This window comes from Schistocerca serialis, chromosome 8 (assembly GCF_023864345.2).
Source record: "Schistocerca serialis cubense isolate TAMUIC-IGC-003099 chromosome 8, iqSchSeri2.2, whole genome shotgun sequence".
Lineage (NCBI taxonomy): Eukaryota > Metazoa > Arthropoda > Insecta > Orthoptera > Acrididae > Schistocerca > Schistocerca serialis.
This window is the reverse complement of record NC_064645.1, coordinates 404,906,564-404,931,279: the sequence shown is the minus strand read 5'-3', so window position 1 is coordinate 404,931,279 and position 24,716 is coordinate 404,906,564. Positions and strand designations below refer to the sequence as shown.

Sequence of the window (24,716 nt, the reverse complement as noted above, 5' to 3'; positions counted from 1 at the left end):
CCTTTGAGAGAGCATGGCTGGTTCCTTGCCCACAAGTGAAACACTAAGAGCTTGTGCTCCATCTCTGAGGGCCTCAATGTCAGCAGGCTGTTAAACTCTTGTCTGCCTCCTCCCTCCCTCCACTGCTTGACTGGTTCCATCAGAGGATCAATTGGAGGATGGACTGATGAACCATGTTCTTCAGTCTGAAATTAAATTCTACCTGTATGCAAGTGATGGTTGTTTGCACTGATGACGTGGACCTGGTGAGTGCTATCTCGAAAAGTGCATTAGTCTGAGACACATAGATCCTTCCCCAGGCCATATGGTCTGGGATATGATGAGATACAACCCTCATTCACCTTTGCTCTTTGGGTGGGGAACACTAACCAGCACTTGATACATGCAGAATGCTGTTAGACCAGTTGTTCTGCTGTTCTTATAACAGGAAGGTGATGTGCTGTTCCAATGGGATAACGCTCGTTCACAAGCTGTATGTAAAACTCAGTGTGCTCTGCAAACGAACAGCAGCTTCCCTGCTTGTGCGATTGTAAGACTTACCACCATTCGAGTACGTTTGGCTCATGACAGGACAACAAGTGACTCATGCTTCTTGTCCACGTACAACTCTCACAGAGCTAGGGGAACAGATTGGGTAGAAGTGGAATAACATATCTCCAGACTGTATTGGTCACCTTCATGTTTGTCTGCATACCAAAGCCAGTGCCTGCTTTGAGGTACATGGAGGCTACTTTGCATACTAATATGGATGTTTCAGCAAGGTTTCTCACCTTGCAGTCCCCCTGGACTAACCCTCCACTAACCTGTTTCTCATTGCCTCACCTTATCTTTCCCCTTTAGCCTTCTCTCTTCTGTCTACACCATTCCTTTCCTGTCCAGGTTGAATATTGCCTTCTCCCACCACTCTTTCTGTTGTGGACTGGCAAGACAGCCAATCCACTGTGATGGGTAGCCGAAAGGCATGCGTTTAAGCTCACGCAGGCTGGCGTGAGGTCTGGAACAGTTAAAGGGATATGAGAGTAGCAAAAATAGTACGTATCTGTTGGAATACTTAACTTTAATCCATAATTGGTGAACATCGGTCTGACGGTACATGCATCACAAGATAAATAGCAAATGATAAAGGCGCCTTGCTAGGTCGTAGCAAATGACGTAGCTGAAGGCTATGCTAACTATCGTCTCGGCAAATGAGAGCGTAATTTGTCAGTGAACCATCGCTAGCAGAGTCGGCTGTACAACTGGGGCGAGTGCTAGGAAGTCTCTCTAGACCTGCCGTGTGGCGGCCCTCGGTCTGCAATCACTGACAATGGCGACACGCGGGTCCGACGTATACTAACGGACTGCGGCCGATTTAAAGGCTACCACCTAGCAAGTGTGGTGTCTGGCAGTGACACCACACTTTCTCCCCCTCCCCCCCATGTGGGCATCCTCTCTCTCTCTCCTTCCACACCTTCTCCCTCCCCCCTCCACACCTCGTTCACCCTCCACCCCCTCCTGCCTTTCTCTCCCCCTCCACCTCTCTCCCCATCTCATTCCCATCTCCACCCCTTTTTCACCCCACTCTTTTCTCGCATCTCCCTCCTCATCTCCATCTTCTTCTATCTTTACTATCTTTATGTCCTTTCTCCTCACCTCCCCCCTCCTTCTCTCTGTCTCTTCTAAGACATAGATTCTGAACTCCTTCCATCTCCGTGTGCAGCCACTGAGTCAAAAGACCTGCCTTACACTGTCCTGTTACCTGATCCTCACCTCATGCATCCTTCCTATGCACGACCCACCTCCATATTCTCAGGCAATTGCTACTGATAATCGATGGGGCACCACAGCCACAGGTATGTACGTGTGTGTGTGTGTGTGTGTGTGTGTGTGTGTGTGTGTGTGTGTGTTAGAGAGAGAGAGAGAGAGAGAGAGAGAGAGAGAGAGAGAGTGAGTGAGTGTATGTTTGTACATCTGCTTTAAAAAAAAAAAAAAAAAAAAAAAAAAAAAAACAAGAGGTCGAAAGGTTATATAAATACTGTTTACTGTTGATGGTGATACACACATCATTTAGAAGCAAAAGATTCAATTATTGAAAAACTGTATGAAATAAAAACGTGCAGGATGGGAAACTGCCTTTCATTCATGACTTTGTTTCCTTCAAATTCAGGAAAAGGAAGAAAATCCATGTACATTTACTGCTTCCAATGCAAAACAAAAACTTGGGGCTGATGGTGTCATTATTACAGAATGACAATATGCACAGAGAACATATCGGGTAGTCAGAGAACCAGAAGAGTAAAAATTGTTTCGCCTTCAATTGCATGATAGTCCATATAGAAAATAAAACATTTAAATGAAATAAATGCTAGGAAAAAAATAAAGAAGGCCTAATTTTACTATAAACCTGCTGCACTGTATTATTTAGTTGGTCCTGTAACCAAAGAAAGACTGTGTTTTTCTCAGTTCCAAGTAATTTTGGTCCAATATGTGTCTTTGTCTGTCTCACACTCACAGCCTAACAGATAAAAAAGGAGATAAAACTTCGGCAAAGAAAATTAGACCTTGTATCATTTGATCCAGAATGTGGACATGATGCACAAGAAGGAATTAGTTTAATCCTTGAGTAGCATGCTGTTTTCAATAACACGAGCGGATCTGTGGCATACTTTGTGCACATCTAAGGAATAGCTGTCTTTATGTTATCAAGGTAAACATATATTAGCAAAATCATAGTTTAATCTTTATGTAACTAAATAATGATAAAATAAACACACTTAATATGAGCTAAAGCACTGTTTACTTGAACTGTAATGAAATAAGCTTTCATTATATCACATTGTTGTCACAGACGGGTGTTACCCCTCAGTAATAATGCACTCGAAGCATTAAACAATGCAGTTGCATCAGATCCCAGCCAGCTGCTTGTTTGATTACTAATTATCTCATAGACACCTGCCTCATTGTGTGTTTGTGCTGCTAGCTCATAATCTGTGCCATTTTCTTGCACAGATCGTAAATTTTTTCTCTCCTAACTTGGTGTGTATTGTATATTACTACTGCTGCTTGGATGTATGACAACACAACTTATTACTGTGTCAGGTGAAGCAATAAGAAAGAAATAGGTATGGGCTTGGAATCATGAAAAAAGTGATGGACTGGTGCAAAATGATATTATTTGTGAATGGCACACTTTATATATAGGCACACTTGCTCGAGGGTTAAAATAAGGAAATTATCTGCAGATCATTTATTAAAACATACACTGCATTTGTTCTCACCTTCTGTTGCCATGCTGCCATGTAGGAAGGTGGTACCAAGTATGATAAGCCTAGAGAAAGGGGGAGGGGGGTGAGGTAAATATGCTTAAGATTCCTTCTTAAATGTGATTATCATCTTGATGTTCCACAATGCTGTCTTTATGGTCCTTCTGTGTGAAATGTTGAGAATGGGCCATCATTAATTTAAAACACCCAAAAGACAGTGTGACTACACGTAAGAAAGCATATGAAGTTGGTATAGTTACCATACTGAAGTAGCAGTTCACAGCAAGTCATCAATAGCATAATAACAGTCAGTCCAAATGAGATCCAACAATGTGAATCAGGTACTTCAGTGGCTGTTATCATTAGAGCATTCCAGCAGATTAATTGAGTAATCGACATGCAGAGGGATGAGCACCAAGTTAAATAATTAGGCTGTGTCAACATTGTTTAATGACAGCACACTGTCAAAGGGCGTGTTCATGTACTACCCACATTGGGCAGTGATATGCTGTCCTCTGTGTGTGAGACTGCTTTCAACTGCATGTTTATTTATTTTATTTATGTACTTGTTCCATAGATCTGTACATGTGAGCAAGTCACTCAGATGTGGAACGTGTCAATATACATAATAAAATACATAGAATAAAGACATTGTTATAGTATTAATAACAGTGCACAGAAGTCATACTTATTAGCTTAAAAACTAGTCAACATAAATGTGAAGATAGCAGTTTCATATTTAGGGCATTATTGCATTTATTTTAACCTTGAACAGTAATCAAAACTTCCCACTTTGGGTTTAAAAGTGACCCAAAAATGGAAATGAGAAAAACAGGAATTTTTACATTAGGGCATTATTACATTAGTTTAACAGTAAACAGTGTCAAAAAATTTAAAAACATCTTTATAATCTGGGTTTTACTTATTTCTCTGAAAGGATTCCTCTAGTGAATAAAGGGAGGTCTCAAGTAAATAATTTTTCAAGCTACGTTTAAATACTGATGTACTACTCCTTATACTTTTGATGCTGTTGGGTAGGGAATTGAAAATTTTCGTTCCAGCGTACTTTACCCCTTTCTGAATAAGTGTCAAGTTCTTTAACTCACAGTGGAAATCCTCTTTTCTTCTGGTGTTATGTTCATGATGTAGGCAATTCGTTTCATACAGAGTGGGGTTATTTATTATGAAGCACATCAGTGAATATATGTACTGAGATGTTGCTGTCAGTATTTAAAGTCATTTAAAAAGATTTCGACATGAGGTTCGTGGGGGTACACCACAAATGATTCTTATTGCTCTTTTTTGTGCTGTGAGGATTTTCTTTGCGGCAGGTGTATTGCCCCAGAAGATGATGCCATAACATATGACTGAATGAAAATAGCCAAAGTAAGCTGACTTTGAGATGGTAATGTCATTGAAGCGTGACAAAATTCGTAAAGCAAATGTTGCCGACGTCAGCCGTTTTAGTGTTTGTAGAATGTGATGTTCCCAGTTCAGCCTACTGTCCACGTATACGCCTAGGACTTTTGATAAGTACACTTGCTTTATCACCTGATCATTCTGTGTGATAACTATTTCTTTTGGGTTTTTGTGGGTTGTCTGGAACTGGATAAAATTGTTTTTTTTTTTTTCAGGTTTATTGAAAAGGAGTTAATACTAAACCAACCCAGAACTTCTTTAAGGATATCATTGACCTCGGATTCTAAGTCAGTAGTTGACACATCCACCACAATGCTCGTATCATCAGCAAACATTGTAAATTTACACTGCTTATTGATGGATAAAGGCAGGTCATTAACATATATGAGGAACAGCAAGGGCCCAAGCACTGATCCCTGTGGCACTCCATGCTGCACAATTCCCCACTCAGTCCACTATATATTGTGATACACTATCTGAAAGATCTAGAATAATCTTCTGCTTCCTATTTTCGAGGTACGATTTTAACCAGTTCCCTACAGGTCCTGTAATTCCATAATGACAGGCCTTCTTGAAGAGTATCTGGTGATCTACACAGTCGAACGCCTTTGATAGGTCGCATAAGACACCAATTGGCAGCCTCTTGCTGTTTATAGACTCTAGAACATCATTTGTGAATGAGAAAATTGTGTTACCTATTAAAACTCCCTTTTGAAAACCAAACTGCTGACTGTTAATGATGTTCAGGTCGCCAAGGTGTGCCACAATCCTGTTGTACAGAGCTTTTTCTAGGACTTTTGAAAATGTTGTTAATAGAGAGATAGGGCGATAGTTTGACAAATTTGTAGCATCCCCTGCTTTGTACAGGGGCCTGACAACAGAGTATTTCATTCTGTCTGGAAACACTCCTTGTTGCATGGATGTGTTGCAGATGTGAGTCAAAACTTCGGCCACTTCACTACAGCAAGCCTTCAACAGCTTGCTTGAAATATCGTCGATACCAGCAGAATGTTTATTTTTCAAAGACTGTATGATTTTTTTGATTTCATTGGCAGTAATGGGAAGCACACTTATTTGACTGAAAGGTTCTGGAAAATTATTTTTCATTATACAGGCAGCTTTATCTACAGAGCCATGGCAACCTATCTGTGTTGGGACAATTAAAAAATGTTGGTTAAAGATTTCAGCAATTTCCTCACTATTAGTTATCTCTGAGTTGTCAACAGTTAAAACAATATTTTTGTCTTTGGTGTAGTTTACAGTCCCTGCTTCTCTCTTTATCACATTCCAGATTGTTTTAATTTTATTTTCAGAATTAGTAATTTCAGATGCTATACACATACTTTTAGAGTTTTTAATTACTTTGGCAAGAATTTTACAGTAGAGTTTATAATGTTTTAGCTGAGCAGGGTTGTTAGAAGTCTTTGATGCTATGTAGAGTTGTCTTTTTCTCTGACAGGAAGCTATGATGCCCTTAGTGAGCCATGGTTGTTTTGCAGACCTAGCAGGTTGGACTCTGTATGACTTTTTTGGAAATACACTTTCAAAGGTACCTGCTATCTCATTTGTGAATAAATTGTATTTTGAATTAGCAGTTTCTGCTAGGTAAACAGGTGTCCAGTCAGTATGCTGAAAACGTGATCTGAACGTTTGAATAGCTTCCTCACTTATTTTCCTTACTGTTTTCCATCTAAGTGAGGTGTCACTCAGAGGAATTCCCAAGCTGTTGAAAGTAACTCATTGTCCGTCATGGTCAGACAGACCATTTATAACCATTTCAATATTAATATGTTGACTTTACTCTGATCAACAAAAACGTTATCAATGAGAGTACTGGAAGAGGTTGTGGTTCTGGTGGGCGAGCTAACCACGGGAACAAGGTTGTACGTGCACATGAGATTTTCAAACTCCACCTTGCAGGGAGAATTAACCAAGAAATCTATGTTAAAATCCCCAACAACTACCATGCCCCTATTTTTTCTACTTAAGTACAACAAAACAGTATCTAATTGTCTAACAAACACTTTAAAATTACCAGATGGTGCCCTGTAAACTGCCACAACTGTTAATCTGGAGACAGTGTCTAGCGCCTCTATAGCACATACTTCAAAATGTAGCTCAAAGCAGAATCTCTGTACATCTATTGCCGTGAACAAGACATTGTTTTTTACATATACAGCTACTCCTCCTTTGTCCATATAGTTCCTGCAATAAGACGTTGCCAGAACATAGTTGGGAATAGGGACCACTTCAGTACCAGCAGTGATGTGGTGTTCTGTTAGACACAGAATGTGGGCACTGTTTATACCTTTTGTGTCTTCTATATTTGCTGTGAACTGATCCAGCTTGCAGTATAGGCCTCTTATGTTCTGATGAAACACTGTTAACTTTTGTTTGTCTTTAATTGTATTGCTGTTTGAGTGAACTTTTGTTTGTGTATTAATTACTTGTTGCAGATTTTTGTTACTGGACCAAATCCTGCTAGAGTTGGCCCAGCTCACTAGTTTCCCTCGTTAGTTAGGGCTATGACTGGTCTGCTTTCATGATCGTCATTGTTTAGGCCTATTATTTCATGAAAAGCTTTTCCAATGTCTACTGCTAGTTTATTTTTGCCAAACTGATTTAGATGTAGTCCATGCTTTGTGAAGCAGTGTCTCTCATACCTGTCTGTATCCAGTAGTGTCACATTCGTAAACTTAGTGCAAAAGTGTTTCAGTTTACTATTCGTTAGGCAAATTTCTCTGTTCACACAAGACCATTCTGCCAGGTCATATCTCGTGGGCACAGTTGTTAGTATTATGTTTGTATGCTGTAATAACTGCAGCAATACGAGTAGCTTTTTAATGAAAGTGCTGGCCTCGTTGCAATAAACATCGTTTGCTCCTGCGATTATCGCAACGCAGTCATTTTCCGTGAATTTAGCACATTCTGTGTGTATGTCTTCTACCACATTCACAAATTTTGCTCCTGGTTTAACAATTGCTGATATACACGAACCATCTTGAGCAGAGTTCGACATGCATGTCGAAATATTGCGAGCATGACTGTCTCCAAATATTTTTACGTTATTTTTCCGTTGTGTTTGTTTACGTACGCTATCGGAACTTTTTCTTATGCAACCACGCGTGTTTTGTGTAACGTGTTGCCGTCTACTACAATTTAGATGCACTGTTTTTGTTGTTTGAATTATCACTGTTTATCAAGCACTGAACTTTGTCCACTGTTGAGGCTTCTTTATTCACTTGTGGGTTTACTTTCTTGTATATAAATGTGGCGTCATCGACGGTTACGTTTTCACGACGTACATAACACCGATCTACACACACTGTTGAAGCACTACTGTTTTGTAGAGCCAGTTGAGATGTTGATATTGACACCTGATTACTGTTCTCTCTGTTTTTATTCTTCACAGCCTGTTTGTTACATTATATTATGTAATTATTATAGTATGCCATTTCCTGTGTCTATACTCTGGGTATGTCTATGATTGTAGGATTTCATTGGGTGGTGTGAGCAACCAGTCTGATATCAGAGGACACAGGCGCACATATATTGGGGCTATGCCAGGACGTATAATACAAGGACTTAAAAATGTTGGGGTGAATAATCCAGTTTTTCTGTTGGATGAAGTAGACAAGCTGGTATGTCTTGAATAAGAGTGAATAAAGTTGGCAATTATGTAAAAACTTTGTAATTGTATATAATAATAATGATACTTATTTTCATGCAGGGAACAAGTGCTGTAAATGGAGACCCAGCAGCTGCCTTACTGGAGGTGCTTGATCCTGAGCAGAACTGTACATTTGTCGATCATTACTTAAATGTTCCGTTTGATTTATCAAAAGTGATGTTCATTGCAACAGCCAACACCACGAAAACAATACCTCCAGCATTACTCGACCGTATGGAGGTGATACACATACCAGGCTACACACAGGTATTTGGGTTCAACTTTTTAGTTGTTTATGCACTCATTTGTGATGTTAGTTCCCAACTTCATTATGATCCTGACGTTTACAGGAAGAGAAACTTCATATTGCTACAAGGCACCTTTTCCCAAAACAGCTGGAACTCCATGGACTGACAAAAGAACATTTGCAAATTCCAGATGAAAGCTTCAAGTTCTTGAGTATGTAATATTATCTTTGAATATGAATTAAGAAAAAAATGTAACTTTCTTGAATAAAAAAATAATCGTTTAGTAAATATCATATTCGTGCAATTGTAAAGAAAATAATGTTAACTCTTTGCAGTTTCTGACTACACACGTGAAGCAGGTGTAAGAACACTGGAACGGAAGATAGGTGCCCTGTGCCGAGCTGTTGCAGTGATGGTTGTTGAATCAAAAAATTCAACGAAGCCACTGAAATTACCTGTTGTTTTGACCGAGGCATCAGTGGAGGAAATTTTGGGAGTGAGTTTAGAATTTTTGTTGACAGTATATTGTGTTGTTAATTGTATAAATAAACAAAGGATGTTCATGAATGCTGATCAGTTTGTCTGCTGGACAAAATTTGAGATGTATTTTTTTTCTATTTCATTAGGGCGTAATAGTCTAAGTATGTGTAACATCAAATTTGATGTTTACTATTTTGAAAAATTATAAAGTTGTCCTTTTTAAAATTTAATATTCCATTGACAGCAGGAGGTAAGAGATGTTATTACTTACTTTGCCTGTTGTGATGGAAAATATTCTTAAAGAGTAAATGCATTAAGAAGTGTAGTAATTACTCTTCTGGTATTTCCTAGTGCTCTGTATCGAAAGATGTTTGTCTCCCACTATCCTCAAAAACAGGTGTTTCCCTCTCATTCTACAATCTGTGATCTGTCCTTCCTTTTCAATTTCCACCAACCCGTTTCTCTCTCTTCCTCAAGAAGGAAACTATCAGTTCCTAAAACTAGGTTAGTGTCATGTATTTTTGTATAAGCCTATTGCCAGTACTGATATTTTGCCTGCGGAAGGTAAGTTCTTGTTGTGGCAGGGTGTATACGACCCGGGACAACCGGGAGACCCCGGCAAAACTCGGGAATTTTTTCATCCAGGAAAAAACTGGGAAAAACTTGGGAATTGTTTAGAATTCTGGGAATTTCTCATTGTTTTAGTTTTCAGTTAAATTTTTGTGAGTTTTACTGGTAAGATTGGTTGGTTGGTTGTTTTGGGGAAGGAGACCAGACATCGAGGTCATCGGTCTCATCGGATTAGGAAAGGATGGGGAAGGAAGTCGGCCGTGCCCTTTGAAAGGAACCATCCCGGCATTTGCCTGAAGTGATTTAGGGAAATCACGGAAAACCTAAATCAGAATGGCCGGACGCGGGATTGAATCTTCGTCCTCCCGAATGGTAAGAACCAATACTCTAACAAAGGATATTACTGTATCCCGCTAGCGCAGAATAATACTGCAGCAACAAAACATGAACGAGAGAAAAGAAAAACGAAAAGAAAACTTAAGTTGCAAAGGAAATGCGCCGTATACAACAATAAAACAGTGTTCATACAAGCGTCTGCCAACAGCAAAGTGTGTCAACGGTTTTAGGAAGACTATGCAATGCTTTATAACAACAAATTGCCTCCGATGCGTGTGACGTGACAACTGTTTAAATTAGATTCGTTTGAGCTGTTGCGGGCGCGCTCTTGAACATGCGCAGTTGAGTCGCGTGTGAGTAATACCTTCTCACACTTCTGGTTACAGAAGTGTGGCTGGGTGCCACTACTTAATATTGCCCCGGTTCGGAAATATAGTAAATCTGGGGCTGATGCACAGAGCAGTCTGAGTTGAGGTGGGGAGTCTCCACGTGATCTGTGTTTACGTTCAGTGATTTTGTTGTTTCATCTTCATTTATTGCTTTCATGTTAAATGTTAACAAAAGGGATTTTTATAGCCAGGAGCTATCAAATGAATTAAAATATGTTCGCATAATTACAGAAGGCTAAAATATGTTATTAGCATAATCACCTTACAGAACAATGAAGTAAAGAGATTGGGCTTAAAATTAGTCTTGTCTGCTGAGGCAGTCAATTTATTTGAAACGAAGTGTTTAATTTCACACTATTGTCTAGTTTCAACTTTTGCTACATTTCAAGTGCACATATGGCATTATGAAATAATAAAGAACCAAACATGAGATAATACAGTACTGGTACTCCAAGAAAATTTACAAACGAATGTGCATTTTAAGGTGAATTATACATTTTAGTATGGTTCACGAAATTCCGACGATCTTGAAGTATCATTTGATGTCTTGTTTCTTTTATAACATATGTAAGATCTTTTAATGTTTTACACATATGAACATATGGGCTTAGTGGTTTGAAAAGCGTTCCATTCAAAGCAGATTTCCTTTTACGCAAGATGAACTATGTGCAAGAATGTACGACGAATTTCTTTAATCACAAAGTGTTTGACTCTCATTTAAAAATCAACTCTTTGAGGGCGACCATTTAGAAGAATTTTGAGCCCAGATCAGACATTTACGTCGTTGTTAAAAATTTTACTGGCACATTTGTGTGATGTATCTTGAAGTGTAACACACACAAAAAAGATCAACGTTATATGTGGAAGCTTAGCTTCTCTTCCAGCTTATTAATCTTAGAGACCAATATTATATGTGAATGCTATGTATATTAATTTAAACCATTAACTTTTCTTATTTGTGTGTTCGCACTACTGAAAAGTGATCTTGCTATTGGCTTACTACATCACGTGTCCTATGCTGCCATTAGCTGGCAGGATCACGTGACATGAGCTATGACTGTCTTACAAAAGCACATCGCGATCTCGATTTCAATGTTTCAGAAAGTAACATGCGGTGTTTGGTGGAATTCAAATTTATACCTTCGTAATACGAAAATATGCAGAGTACATGTTGCTGCACATCAAAGGTCTGTCAAAAAGTGTTTTTCCCCCCTGATTTTCGTTTTCTAAGGTGCCGGGAAATTCTAATCCAGTATATAAAACCATAAACCTTCAAAGGATTGATGAGTTTTACTGTGCTGAGGAAAGGTATACTGTCACTTAACACAGAATTGTATTGTCACCCAGGAGAAAGTGTATTTTTAACTGGGAAATCCAGGAAAAGTCCAGGAATTTTTTTTTTCCCTGTCCACGTATACACCCTGTGTGGTCTTCAGTCAAAAGATTGGTTTGCTCCAGCTCTCCATGTAGTCTGTTGCATCTAAGTCCATTCATCTCTGCATAACTATTGCAACCAACGTCTATTTGAACCTGTTTACCGTATTTGAGCTTTTGTTTCCCTATATAATTTTTACCCTCCACAGTTCCCTCCATTGCCTAATTGACAGTTCCTTGGTGCTTCAAAATGTGTCCTATCAACCTATCTGTTTGTTTAATTGAGATGTGCTGTGAATTGATTTTTCTCTTGATTCGATTCAACACCTTCTCATTAGTGACATGATCCACTTGTATAACACTCAGTATTCTTTTGTAGCACCACATTTCAAAAGCTTCTATTCCCTTCATGCCTGAACTGCTAATTGACCACTTCCATATAAGGCTTCACTCATGACACACTCATGACAACATCTTCACAAAGAAGTTCCTAATACAGATAACCCCACTTTTATGTTCCTGGAATTAATGTTTTCCCGCTGTTTATGAAATTTTTTTATCGTTCCTGTCAAATTTTCTATGTCCACAATGTTAAATTGCACCTGATTTTGCATCAACATATTTATAATTTTCCCGCGATTTACACATTACCAAAAAAAATGTTCGTGGAGGAAAAAATGTTGCTGGCATTATGTTGGTCGTCTAGTAGTGTTTACATACATTATTTGGTTAAGTTTCTTGACACCAGGGCGCTCTACTCAGCGGACTCGAACTGGTAAATGTGTAAATATTGGAACAATTCATGCCATCTCTCTCACCACTGCCAAGCTCTACTTGGCATGATGGCTGATAGGAGTAACTAGGTTTGTTCGAATAAATATTTCACAACCAATTACAACCCTTTCCAAACTGTCTCTACTGCACAAATGCAGTTTCGTGATTGTTGTGATCATTGTGACACCTTTGTCAAACCATTTTTAGCGTGAAACTTCCAGGCAGATTAAAACTGTGTGCCAGATCGAGACTCGAACTTGGGACCAAGTTTGAGTCTGAGTCTGGCACACAGTTTTAATCTGCCAGGAAGTTTCATATCAGCACACACTCCACTGCAGAGAGTGAGTTTGATTCTGGTAACATATTAAGCGTGTGTCAGTGTTTGGCCACTTGTAGGGCTAGTTAACACCATCATTCACTTTACATTGCTCAAATGTTTTTTGTTTTAACACAGTGCCAGTCATATAATTTTTTTTTCATACTGAGCATAGCATGTTTCGAGAAATTATTCTCGTTGTCAAGTGCAGTATTGACATATGTATTTTTTTGTGATGTTACACAAACTAACAATGTGTGTGGTTTTCCACATAACTGAGGAAGCACAGTGCCTGATAACCTTAAAAAGTCGACTACAGTGCAAGAGACGCAGAATATTCAAACACCATACAAAATACTTATGTACATATTTACACTTGATAACGAGAAAAAATTCTTGAAACACATTATTTAAAAAATGAATGACAGCTGTAGACTTTCAGAAACATCGATTATGACGTATGAAATTGAGTCAAACTTTCCTACTTTCCATATAGTAATCAGTTCCAGTCACATCAGCAGTTTTTGTTGGATAATAAACCTTGATTAGATAATAAACAAGCCCCCTGCCAGGTCTTTTGATACCTGTTATGTACATATACCACACATAAAGTGCGAAAATGCAAGGGGATATCCTATTTGTAACTTTTACAGTTTATAAAGTTATTTTTCACATTTTACATTTTCCTGCATTTTACACCTCTTTTTAGTCCCTTGAAAAGTGGGTTTCACAGTACTTAGATTTGTATTAGACTTTAAAAAATTTATCTTTTTCCAAAATGCTTTACTTTTTGTAGCCAGTCTACATGTTGTAAAAAGACAGAGTGGGATTACACTTGCTGATTTGATTGCTTCCATGTCAACTTGAATACCTGATAACACAGTAGCATTTTCTACTTGCACGCTGTGTCCACTGTTTAGCTTGTGTATTCACATGTTTACAACTGTATGAACTTTATTTCAATTTACATTTAGATATTTACGTAACTCTCAGTTACTTATACAATATTATTGTATAGAATTGTAGAACAATTTTTGCATTATGGGCATGTTAGTAGTAAAATTATTGTGTGTATTGCCTTTCTACACTGCAGATCATAGTAAAATATTTAGAAATGTTATGATTGTAAAAGATGATGTAATTTATGTCATGTGTAACTTTTGTAAATCCTTAAAATTTTGATTGTAATTTTGTTAAAATGATTTTTCCAGTAATGTAAAATTACTTTGCAATTATTGTTATGCTATTTAAGACAGCACTGCAGAAATAACATGTGGCAGTTGTAGAATTTTCCCTCTGTGTAGTGTGCAATCCATACCAGTTCGCATAATTTTTACAAAGCTGATTATAAATTTTTCAGATAGTCAAAAATGTGTCATGTACATTATTTAGTAGAGTCCTACTCATGGAAACTAGTCCAGGCTACAAAAGCTTCAACTGCAGCTCAGTCAGTTTTAACCCGTTGACAAGAGATTAAAATCAAAGTCAAGTTGTGTAGTTATTGGCTAGTTAGAATTTTGTATCCTCTCTATTTTGACCATCAACAGCTAGTTTGCTGCCCAAATAGCAAACCTCATTTACTACTATCAGTGTCTCGTTTCCTACTCTAATTACCTCAGCAGTGTCTGATTTAAAAAGACTACATTCCATTGCCTTTGTTTTACCTTAGTTGATGTGTATCTTATAATTCTTTTCATGTCATCATCCATTCCATTCAACTGTTCCTCCAAGTCCTTTGCTGTCCCTAAAAGAATGACATTGTCTTATTTCTCCTCCTTGAACTTTAATTCCCTTTTCAAATTTGTCCTTGATTCTTGCTCAATATACAGACTAAATAATATTGGGGATAGTCTAAAACCCTGTCTCAATCCTTTCTCAAATATTTTCTCTCTTTCATGCCCTTTGACTCTTACAACTGCAGTCTGATTTGTATGCAAGTTGTAAACAACCTTTCACTCCCTGTATTTTATCCATGCATACATCCAAATTTCAAAGAGTGTAGTTCAGTCAACATTGTCAACAGATTTAGAGAAATGTATAAATACTGTAAAGTAGATTTGCCTATCCTCAGTCGGTTCTTTACGACAAAATATGAGGTCAATAGTGACACACTGCCTGTTGGCTTCTTTCTCAGATTTTTTGGCCGATGTTTGTTTGATGATTTTTCTGATGTTTCACCAGCTGACATTGGATTGGATTAGATTAGATTAGTTTTTCGTTCCATAGATCCGTGCTGAGGAGATCCTGGTGGATGTGGAACATGTCAATTTTTTAAGCTGAAATAACAGTACTAATAGTGTGAATATATACAATACATCATTTATTTCTATTAAAAAATTCGTCAATGGAGTAGAAGGAGTTGGCCACTAGTAAGTCTTTCAGGCTCCTTCTAAACTGATCTTTATTTGTAACATAAATTTTTTATGTTTGCTGGCAAATTATTGAAGATGAGTGTTCCTGAGTAGTGGACCCCTTTTTGAACTAAGGTAAGTGCTTTTAAGTCCTTGTGCAGATCATTTTTGTTCCTGGTATTCTATGTATGAACTGAGCTGTTTGTTGGAAAAAAGAGATATATTATTTAGGACAAATTTCATTAAGGAGTAAATATACTGAGAGGCAGTAGTTAGTATACCCAGTTCTTTGAAGAGGTTTCTACAGTATGTCCATGAATTTACTCCACAAATAATACGTATTACACGCTTTTGGACTCTGAAAACTTTTGTTTGACTTGAAGAGTTACCCCAAAATATTATACCATATGACATTATGGAATGAAAGTAGGCAAAGTATGCAAGCTTTTTCATTTTTATGTCGCCTATGTCTGCTAACACTCGAATTGCAAATACAGATTTGTTAAGGCGTTTCTGCAGTTCCGTGATGCGCTCCTCCCGGCTGAATTTATTATCAAGTTGTAATCCCAGGAATTTAAGACTGTCAACCTCTTCTATCTGCTCTTCTTCATACTTTATGCATATGATGGGTGGAAACCTCTTACAGGTTCTGAATTGCATTTAGTGAGTCTTTTCGAAGTTTAATGTCAGTGAGTTGGCTTTAAACCATTTATTAATATCCATGAAAACATCATTAGCAGATCTTTCTAGAACTACACTCGACATACTATTTATTGCAATACTTGTGCCATTTGCAAACAAAATGAACTCTGCTTCTGGCAGTGTAACTGATGAGAGATCATTAATGTACACAAGAAAAAGCAATGGCCCTAAGATGGATCCTTGTGGGACACCACATGTAATTTCTTCCCATTCTGATGATGACTGATGACTTAATTCACTAGTCCCTTGCACTGACACCCTTTGTTTCCTGTTAGTTGTCAAAGCTCCATTGCCTATTGCAATAGAGGGAGAAGATTTGACAATGCCAGCCACTCATATTGGCAAAACATCAAAAAAAATCATCAAACAAATGTTGGCTGAAGGACCCGAGACAGAAGCCAACAGGCAATTTGTCAACAAGTGGCCATGAAAGCCTTCATAATTTTGCAGGTCAGTATTGCTTCGTGTGCGCCTACATTTCTCTGCAACCCAAACTAGTCTCCTCGAAGGTCAGCTTTAACAGTTTTTCCATTCTTCAGTAAATAATTTTAGTAATTTGCAATCATGATTTATGAAACTGGTGGTTTGGTAGTATTCACACTTGTCAGCATCTGTCTTCTTTGAATTATTATATTCCTTTTGAAGTCTAAGGATATTTTCCTTTATCAATTCTCGTCACTGAGTGGAACAGTTCTGCAACAGCTGTCTCTTCTGAGGAACTCTCTAATTTTGGAGATATGTTGTCTACACCAGGGGTTTTGTTTACACTTAGATCTTTCAGTACTTTGTCATATTCTTCTCACAGTATCATATCTTCCACCTCATCTTTACCTGCCTCCTCTTTGCGTAGTATTGTTCTCATTTTGTTTCCTGTTTTATAAACCCTCTACATATTTCACCTTTCGGTGTTCCCTTTTTTTAGTACTGGCTTGCCAACGTAGTTCTTGATATCCATACAGTTGCTTCTCTGTTCTCCGAAGGTTTCCTTAATTTTCCTGTAGGCAGAATTTGTCTTTCCCTAAATATTGCATATTTCCGCTGTCTCACATTTTTCTTCTACCTGATTAGCTATTTTGTGCTTCCTGTCAGGTTCATTCTTTAGACGTCTATATTCCCTTTGCCTACTTCGTATGGTGCATTTTTATGTTATCTCATTTAATCAATCAAGTTCAACAGATCCTGTGTTATTGAATGATTTCTACTAGACCTTGTCTGTTTACCTAGGTGCTCTTCTGTTGCCTTCACTACTTTGCCTTTTATAGTAATCATTTCTCCAGTTTCAATCTAACATTACCCAATACTCCCACTGAAATCTTATGCAGCATTTGGTTTTTCAATATATGCAGCCCCCATTTTCTTAATTTCGTACCTTTTTGCTATTTATTCAGTCTTAAGGTAAGTATTGTGCCCAGAAACTCCATATTACAAGTTTGTCTTCTTGAGAATTTCCTTTTTGATACAGTTATCTATTATTTAGTTCACAATGTTTGAAAGCTAGAGATTTGACATACTCTAGTAGCCTTGTTGACATGGTTTTCTGTGAATAAGCATTGGACCAAGGAAAATTTTTGCTTCTGGTGGAAGACATCCTTAGAGGCAGTGGAGATGTAGGTAGATCATTCTTCATTGTAGACTACATTATAAAGTGAATCAATGCACACTGTGCTTGCTTAGCAAGCTGGAACTCCTGAACAATTTATTAACAGCTGTAAAACAGTCAAATCAGAATGTTATCTGATGATTGAGAAAGATCACAATCATGCCATAATTTTTATACAGCAGAAGTGTGACCTAGCTTGCTTTATTTAGCACTTGTGAGGATAATAACGTCTCTAATTTTAGCTCTTCCTCTTTTCTGTTAAAGAAGTTGGTGTGCTTCAGATTTTTACACCCTCTATATAATTCCTAGCATACGAATGATCTGTCCTTGAGGAAACCAAATTATCAGAGAACTGAACTTGTTTCCTTCTGGTCTCAGTGAATGGTATGCTATTGCTGATTTATCCTTGTTGCCCAGATGACAGTCTTTTTTATTTACTTTAATACGAGTGTTAATGCTCGTTTGGTTGTTCCTGTGTACACTGAATTTTGTATACTCATGCAATGGCAAGTTGGTGGCGCAATTTGTTTGCAGTAATCAATAAATAATGCACCTTTCTTGTTGAATACTATGCCAATACTGTTTCTTCTTAGCGCTCTGCTGATGTGATCTGATTATTCTTAAAAAATGAGAGGAAAACTTCTCCTAGCAGGTTGTTTTCACCCAAAAACTGGAGTCTAGCGAAGTAGCATCCTGTTAATCTCTGCCATAGTAGCCACTTCGTAACAAAATCTCTTGTGTTATTATTTTACTAAATTTTGACTTTGATCATGTTACTAATGGCCTGAGGGGTTACTTAAGCAATCTGACTTAGTTATTTATTGATCTCCGAAACACATCACGACCTTTAAAAGGCTTCCAGGATTCTGCGTGTCTTTTCAGTGTCATTCACTGGACCTAGGTCTGTTCTGACTTGGACAGAGCAAAGAAGGGTGCGATTCACACAGTCGATAGTGTGGCCATTAGCAGCCTTGCGGCAAGTGCAGAGAATCTGGAGTGAGTGCAGCACCTGCTGGCGGCCAGCCTGGAATTGTCATACTTGGCTGAATTTGAAGTAGTGCACTTGGCACCTCACTTCTAGTCAGTGCAAACGCTGCTGGTCCCACAGCATCTCCGAATTTGTCATTGGATTCTTTTACTCATTGTGCAATATACAGATTGAATAACACTGGAGATAGCTTACAGCCCTGTCTCACTCTCTTCTCAACTATGGCTTCTCACACGTCCTTTAAGTAATAACTAGTCTGGCTTCTGTACGAGTTGTAAATAACCTTATGCTTTCTTCATTTTATCCCTGTTACCTTCAGAATTTCTAGTCAACATTGTAAAAAGATTTCTCTAAGTCTATAAAAGCTGCAAACATATGTTTGTCTTTCTTCAGTCCATCTTCTAAGATAAGTTGCAGGGTCAGTATTGCCTTGTAGGTTCATACATTTCTCTGAAAACCAAACTAATCTTCCTTAAGGTCAGTTTCTAACAGTTTTTCCAGTCTTCTCATATCATTTTGCAAGCTTGACTAATTAAACTGGTGGTTTGGTAGTATTAACTACTGTCAGTACCTGCCTTCTTTCAAATTGGGGTAACTTCATTCTTCTTGAAGTGCGGGAGTATTTCACCCATCTTAAACATCTTACACATAAGGTAGACTAGTTTTGTTACAGCTGGCTCTCCCAAGGGTGTGAATAATTCTGAGTGATTGTTTTCTATTCCAGGGCCTTGTTTTGACTAAGGTCTTTCAGTGCTCTGACAAATACTTCTTGCAGTATCACATCTCCCACCTCATCTTCATCAAGCTTCCTCTTTTCTTTCTATAGTATTGTGTTATAAGTTCGGATCTCTTGTATAGCCCTTCTGTATCTCTCTCCAGTCTTGTCCACCATCCAGTGCTGCCACTACCACTTTTGTGCTTGTTGCACAGAAGCCTCCTCAGCCAAAAAATCAGAAGTCGAAGGCAAAGAATTGCTCAATGATGGTGTCGGGAAGTACATCGTCTGATGATGTTGACATCATCCCTGCTGATGCCTCTCTCGAATACTCTTCAGAGGCGCTGGACCTCGATTTTGCACTGGGGCAATTTTCTAGCCCCGAGACTGAGCCTCCGCCCACTGTAGTCTCCCCTCTAAGTCAGAAAGTCAGGATGAAATTGCTACCTCTCTGATAGATGGATCCCATCCTACAGTGGAATATTAATGGGTTCAGAAAACACATGAAGGAACTGAAGACCCTCACACAGAGATGCCCACTGTGCTTGTGCTTGCTGGAAGCACACTTTAAAATGTCCAATGCCCCTGTACTATGGGGCTATATGCTGTATTGCAAGGTTGACCTTATGGGGCCAGGGGCCAAGGGAGGGGTTGCTGTGTTTGTCGATAATAGGCACCACTCCTCTGCTCTCTCCCTGCCTACTGACCTGCAAGCAGTTGCCATTGAAATTCATGTGTGTTGGAGGATCACAGTTTGCTCACTGTACCTACCTCTGCAAGATGTAGCAGACTCCTAGGCTCTCACAGATCGTGTGGGACAACTCGTCCGACCATTTCTCCTATTGGGGCTCAACCTCTACTTGCCGTCAGAGTCAGGTTTTGGAGATCCTCATGGCGTCTCATGAGCTGTGCATCCTGCACACAATTACTCACACTGTGCTGCTACTGGATCATTCTCAGCCATTGACCTCTCCTCCTGCTCCCCAGTGCTTGCAGACTCTGTTCGGTGGGGAGATGGTGATGACCTTCATTCCAGTAACCTTTTCCCATTCGGAATTCACGTACTGGATGTAGCATTACCTGAAGAGAGGCCACCAAAATGGTTGGTCAGCAGGGCTAACTGAACGCTGTTCAGCTGCCTGGCTGTGTTGGAACACAGTGACAGTGTCCAAGAATGGGTAGACAACATTATGTAGTGGTCCATCATGCTGCTGACTTGTCCGTCCCGAAGTCCTCAGGTCATCTCAGGAGGCAGTTTGTACCTTTGCGGCCCAGTGAGAGCCACTCAGCAATCTGGGGCATGTGTGTGGCTTTTCAGCAGTTTAACCACCACCAAACAGCAGAGAACCTTACAGCATTTTGGATCATGAGACCCATTGCTTGACACGTAGTCAAGGAGAGAAAGGGAAGGTCATGGCAAGGGTTCGTGGACTCCGTCAACCATTTCACTTGTTCTACAAAAGTATCGGAAGCTGGTATGAGGATTTCTGGTAAACACAGCTGTTTACCAATAGTAGCAGTGCTGCATCAAACAACACTTTGAGACATCACCCAGATGATGGCAAAGCATTTGCAAAATCTGCCAACCAGGATACGTAGTGTCACTGCTACTGTGTGACTGTTGAGAGGGACAAGTTGTACTGTAGATCCAACAGTTGTAAGTCTGACAGCAACCCTTTCTCCATGTGAGAACTGGAATCGGTACTGTCTTGAGACTCGGGGTTACTGGTTACGACCAACTCCAGTACTGCATACTTAGACACTTGCTAGCTTTCTCAAAGGAAATCCTCCTTGAATATTTTAATTTGATGCGGCAGACAGGTCAATTTTACAACTTGTGGAGAGAGTCAATTTTTATTCCTCTCCTCAAACAGGGAAAAAACTCCATGTGACTCAATAGTTACTGGAGTATTGCCTTAACAAGCTGTGTAGGAAACACCCTGGAATGAATGGTTAACCACCATCTGGTCTGATTATTAGAGACTGGGCAATTTCTTAGCCACTCTGTGTGGATTCCGAAGATTTCAGTTCACTGTGGACAACATGACCCTGCTAGAGGCAGCTATCCAGCAAGCTTTCCTATGTAAAAATCACTATCTCGGCACATTCTTTGAGATCAGCAAGGCATACGGCATTACTCTGAGACACAGTATTCTCGTGCAATTGCATCAGTGGGGCTTTTGTGGCCACCTCCTCAACTTCATACAGTCTTTCCTGTTTCAGTAGTTTTTTAGGTCACAAGTGGGTGACACTGTGTCAGATCGTTTTGAGCAGGAGAATGGTATCCTTCAGGGCAGTTTTTGAGTGTTACTCTGCTGTTTACTGTTTTTGCAGCTTCAAGGTCCGACTACCTTGTGACTTTACTGTCTTCGACATGGAAATTTATGCAACCTTGAGGGCGCTTGGGCAGATGAGACATGCTTCAAGTGCTAAATTCCTTGTCTTTTCCAATTCTCTACATGCCCTCCACTGTCTGCAATGCCTGTGCCCAGCAGATAAAGTAGTCCAGTATATCCAGGACACTCTCCTCCAACTGTAATGGCTGGGAAAGGAGGTGTCTTTTTTCTGAATGCCAGGGCACATGGGTATTGTGGCGAACGAAAAGGAAGATGTTGCAGTCAAGGAGAAGTGTCCTGGACCCCCCCCCCCCCCCCCCCCCTTAATGTTATCTCCTTGCTGTTGAGGTACAGAGTCACGTGTCACTGGGAAGAAAAGTTTCTGAAAATGACAGATAATAAGTTGGGTCTAGTAAAGCCCACAACACAGCTGTGGCGTATCTCCTTCCAGCCACGTTTTGGTCTTTATATCATGGTCCCCTGTAGGGTTTGACCTCCATTCTTCAAAATTTTCCCGAAGAGCGAGCCAGTTGGGAAGGACGCCTTACAAGGTACATCGTGCATTGAGATCTTTAACCCACTCTCTCATCATCACATTGCAGTCCTGCCCATTCTCCATCTCTTGGGCAAGGACACCTTCCTGGGTGTGTTTTCCACCATGCACTATGCAGTGTTGATTTCTGCATTGACGATGACCCTGGACTTCTTTGCACCTGATATCCAGCACGGCAGCCAGTCCGTTGTGGTGGGGCCGCCATGTACCCTGTTGGTTGTAGCCCTCTGACCACACAGGGATTGCTCTGTTGACGTCTGTGCCGTTAACTCACCAAGTATGCCAAGGGGTAGATGCCTATCCCCCTGGGGCATTGGGACTCCCAGCAATGGCCATCCTGCCAGGTGGCCTTTGGTGCAGCTGGGTCGTGCCCATGGGGAGGGCCCCTAATCAGGGTGGATGACACGCGATGAAGCGTAGTCCATCATATCTTGCTGGTGGTGAAACACCTGCAGTCTCTAGGCGATCACGAGCTCAATTCAACACACAGAAGTATGACCCCAAATCGTTCCCCTTCCTGGCCACACCATGGGAGGAACGTCAGGCTAAGGATGGCAGCAGATCTTATTCACCCCAGTACCTTGTGTGTTCGAGAGCTGATGGAAAATCTTTCATGACGATGAAGCCTCAGTTTTTTTTGTTGAGCATTTAGAGGACAAGTTCAGGGAGGTGGAGGGCTTGTCCAAAATGAGATCTGGGTCAGTCTTGGTCAAAACAGCATCATCTGCCCAGTCATGGGAGTTACTCGCTTGTGACAAGCTGGGGTGTTTCTGTAACCAACACGCCCCATAAGAGCTTAAATATGGTCCAGGGTATCATATTTCACACAGACCTTCTTTTGGAGTCCAACGAAGAGCTGCGCGCCAATTTCATCCATGTCCACCAGCGTCCAAAGGATAATCAGGTTGCTACCGGTGCCTTCATCTTGGCCTTTGAGGGTGATACATTGCCCGAGATGGTCAAGGTTATTGTCTATCGGTATGATGTAATGCCCTATATCCCTCCCCTGATGTGATGCTTTAAGTGCTGGAAATTCAGCCATACGTCTTCCCGCTGTACTCCCAGTGTCACATGCCGAGATTGTGGATGCCCATCACATCCCAATACTCCATGTGCCCTGCCTCCCATATGTGTCAACTGCAGAGAGCACCATTCGCCTTGCTCGCCTGACTGCAGGATTCTTCAGAAAGAAAGGACAGACTGACCTACACTGAGGCTAAGAGAAAATTTGAACACCTGCATCTTGTGCATATGACATCGCCTTACGTCACTATTACAACAGTTCGGGCACTATCAGCTCCGCCAACCCAGGTCACCTCTCAGATCAGACCCGGAAGACTACACCTGCACTGTTGATGGTGGTGGGCATTTCCCTCCCTGTTGCTCCTGCACCACCTACTTTGGGGATGTCCGCCCCCACTACTAGGCTAGAGAAGTGTAAGTCTTCTTCGGCTTCTCTCGCTAGGAAGGGGTCCCTTGGGTCACTCCCTTCCCAGGTTTCTTCTAGTGGGAACAACGACACCTGCCAGTGGCTGAAGAGCCCAAAAGCAGCTGGTTGTAGGGCTTCATGCTCATCCTCAGTCCCAGAGACTGAGGCAGTGAAGTCCTCCCAGCCAGGGAAACCCAAGGAGCAGTGAGAGAAATCCAAAAAGAAAACCCCTAAGACCAAGAAAATTGCCGTGTCACCCACACCACCGCTACCTACAAGCTCTGCGGCTGAGGATGGGGTGGAGATTTTGGCGTCTGCTAAGGACCTAGGTCTCGCCAGACCCTCAGACACAATGTATATAGATGGCTCAGGCAATAAATCGGTAGTTTTTGCTCGAGTATCATGTCGTTTTTGGAAACCCAGAATTTACTATGTAGGAGTTAACATGGATTCGGAAACAGCGATCGTGTGAGACCCAACTCGCTTTATTTGTTCATGAGACCCAGAAAATATTAGATACAGGCTCCCAGGTAGATGCTATTTTTCTTGACTTCCGGAAGGCGTTCGATACAGTTCCGCACTGTCGCCTGATAAACAAAGTAAGAGCCTACGGAATATCAGACCAGCTGTGTGGCTGGATTGAAGAGTTTTTAGCAAACAGAACACAGCATGTTGTTATCAATGGAGAGACGTCTACAGACGTTAAAGTAACCTCTGGCGTGCCACAGGGGAGTGTTATGGGACCATTGCTTTTCACAATATATATAAATGACCTAGTAGATAGTGTCGGAAGTCCCATGCGGCTTTTCGCGGATGATGCTGTAGTATACAGAGAAGTTGCAGCATTAGAAAATTGTAGCGAAATGCAGGAAGATCTGCAGCGGATAGGCACTTGGTGCAGGGAGTGGCAACTGACCCTTAACATAGACAAATGTAATGTATTGCGAATACATAGAAAGAAGGATCCTTTATTGTATGATTATATGATAGCGGAACAAACACTGGTAGCAGTTACTTCTGTAAAATATCTGGGAGTATGCGTGCGGAATGATTTGAAGTGGAATGATCATATAAAATTAATTGTTGGTAAGGAGGGTACCAGGTTGAGATTCATTGGGAGAGTCCTTAGAAAATGTAGTCCATCAACAAAGGAGGTGGCTTACAAAACACTCGTTTGACCTATACTTGAGTATTGCTCATCAGTGTGGGATCCGTACCAGATCG

General features: G+C 40.2%; 1 protein-coding gene across 1 annotated transcript in view; it reads left to right on the top strand.

Annotated features, from left to right (window-relative positions):
- The window catches only part of LOC126416352 (lon protease homolog 2, peroxisomal-like), a 107,820-nt gene that overhangs the window by 73,570 nt on the left and 9,534 nt on the right, over positions 1-24,716 (top strand). Inside the window, exons 9-12 of the mRNA XM_050084030.1 lie at positions 8,155-8,302; positions 8,392-8,598; positions 8,682-8,790; positions 8,915-9,075. Coding sequence (XP_049939987.1) covers positions 8,155-8,302; positions 8,392-8,598; positions 8,682-8,790; positions 8,915-9,075 — 625 coding nt within the window. The remainder of the gene's footprint in view (positions 1-8,154; positions 8,303-8,391; positions 8,599-8,681; positions 8,791-8,914; positions 9,076-24,716) is intronic.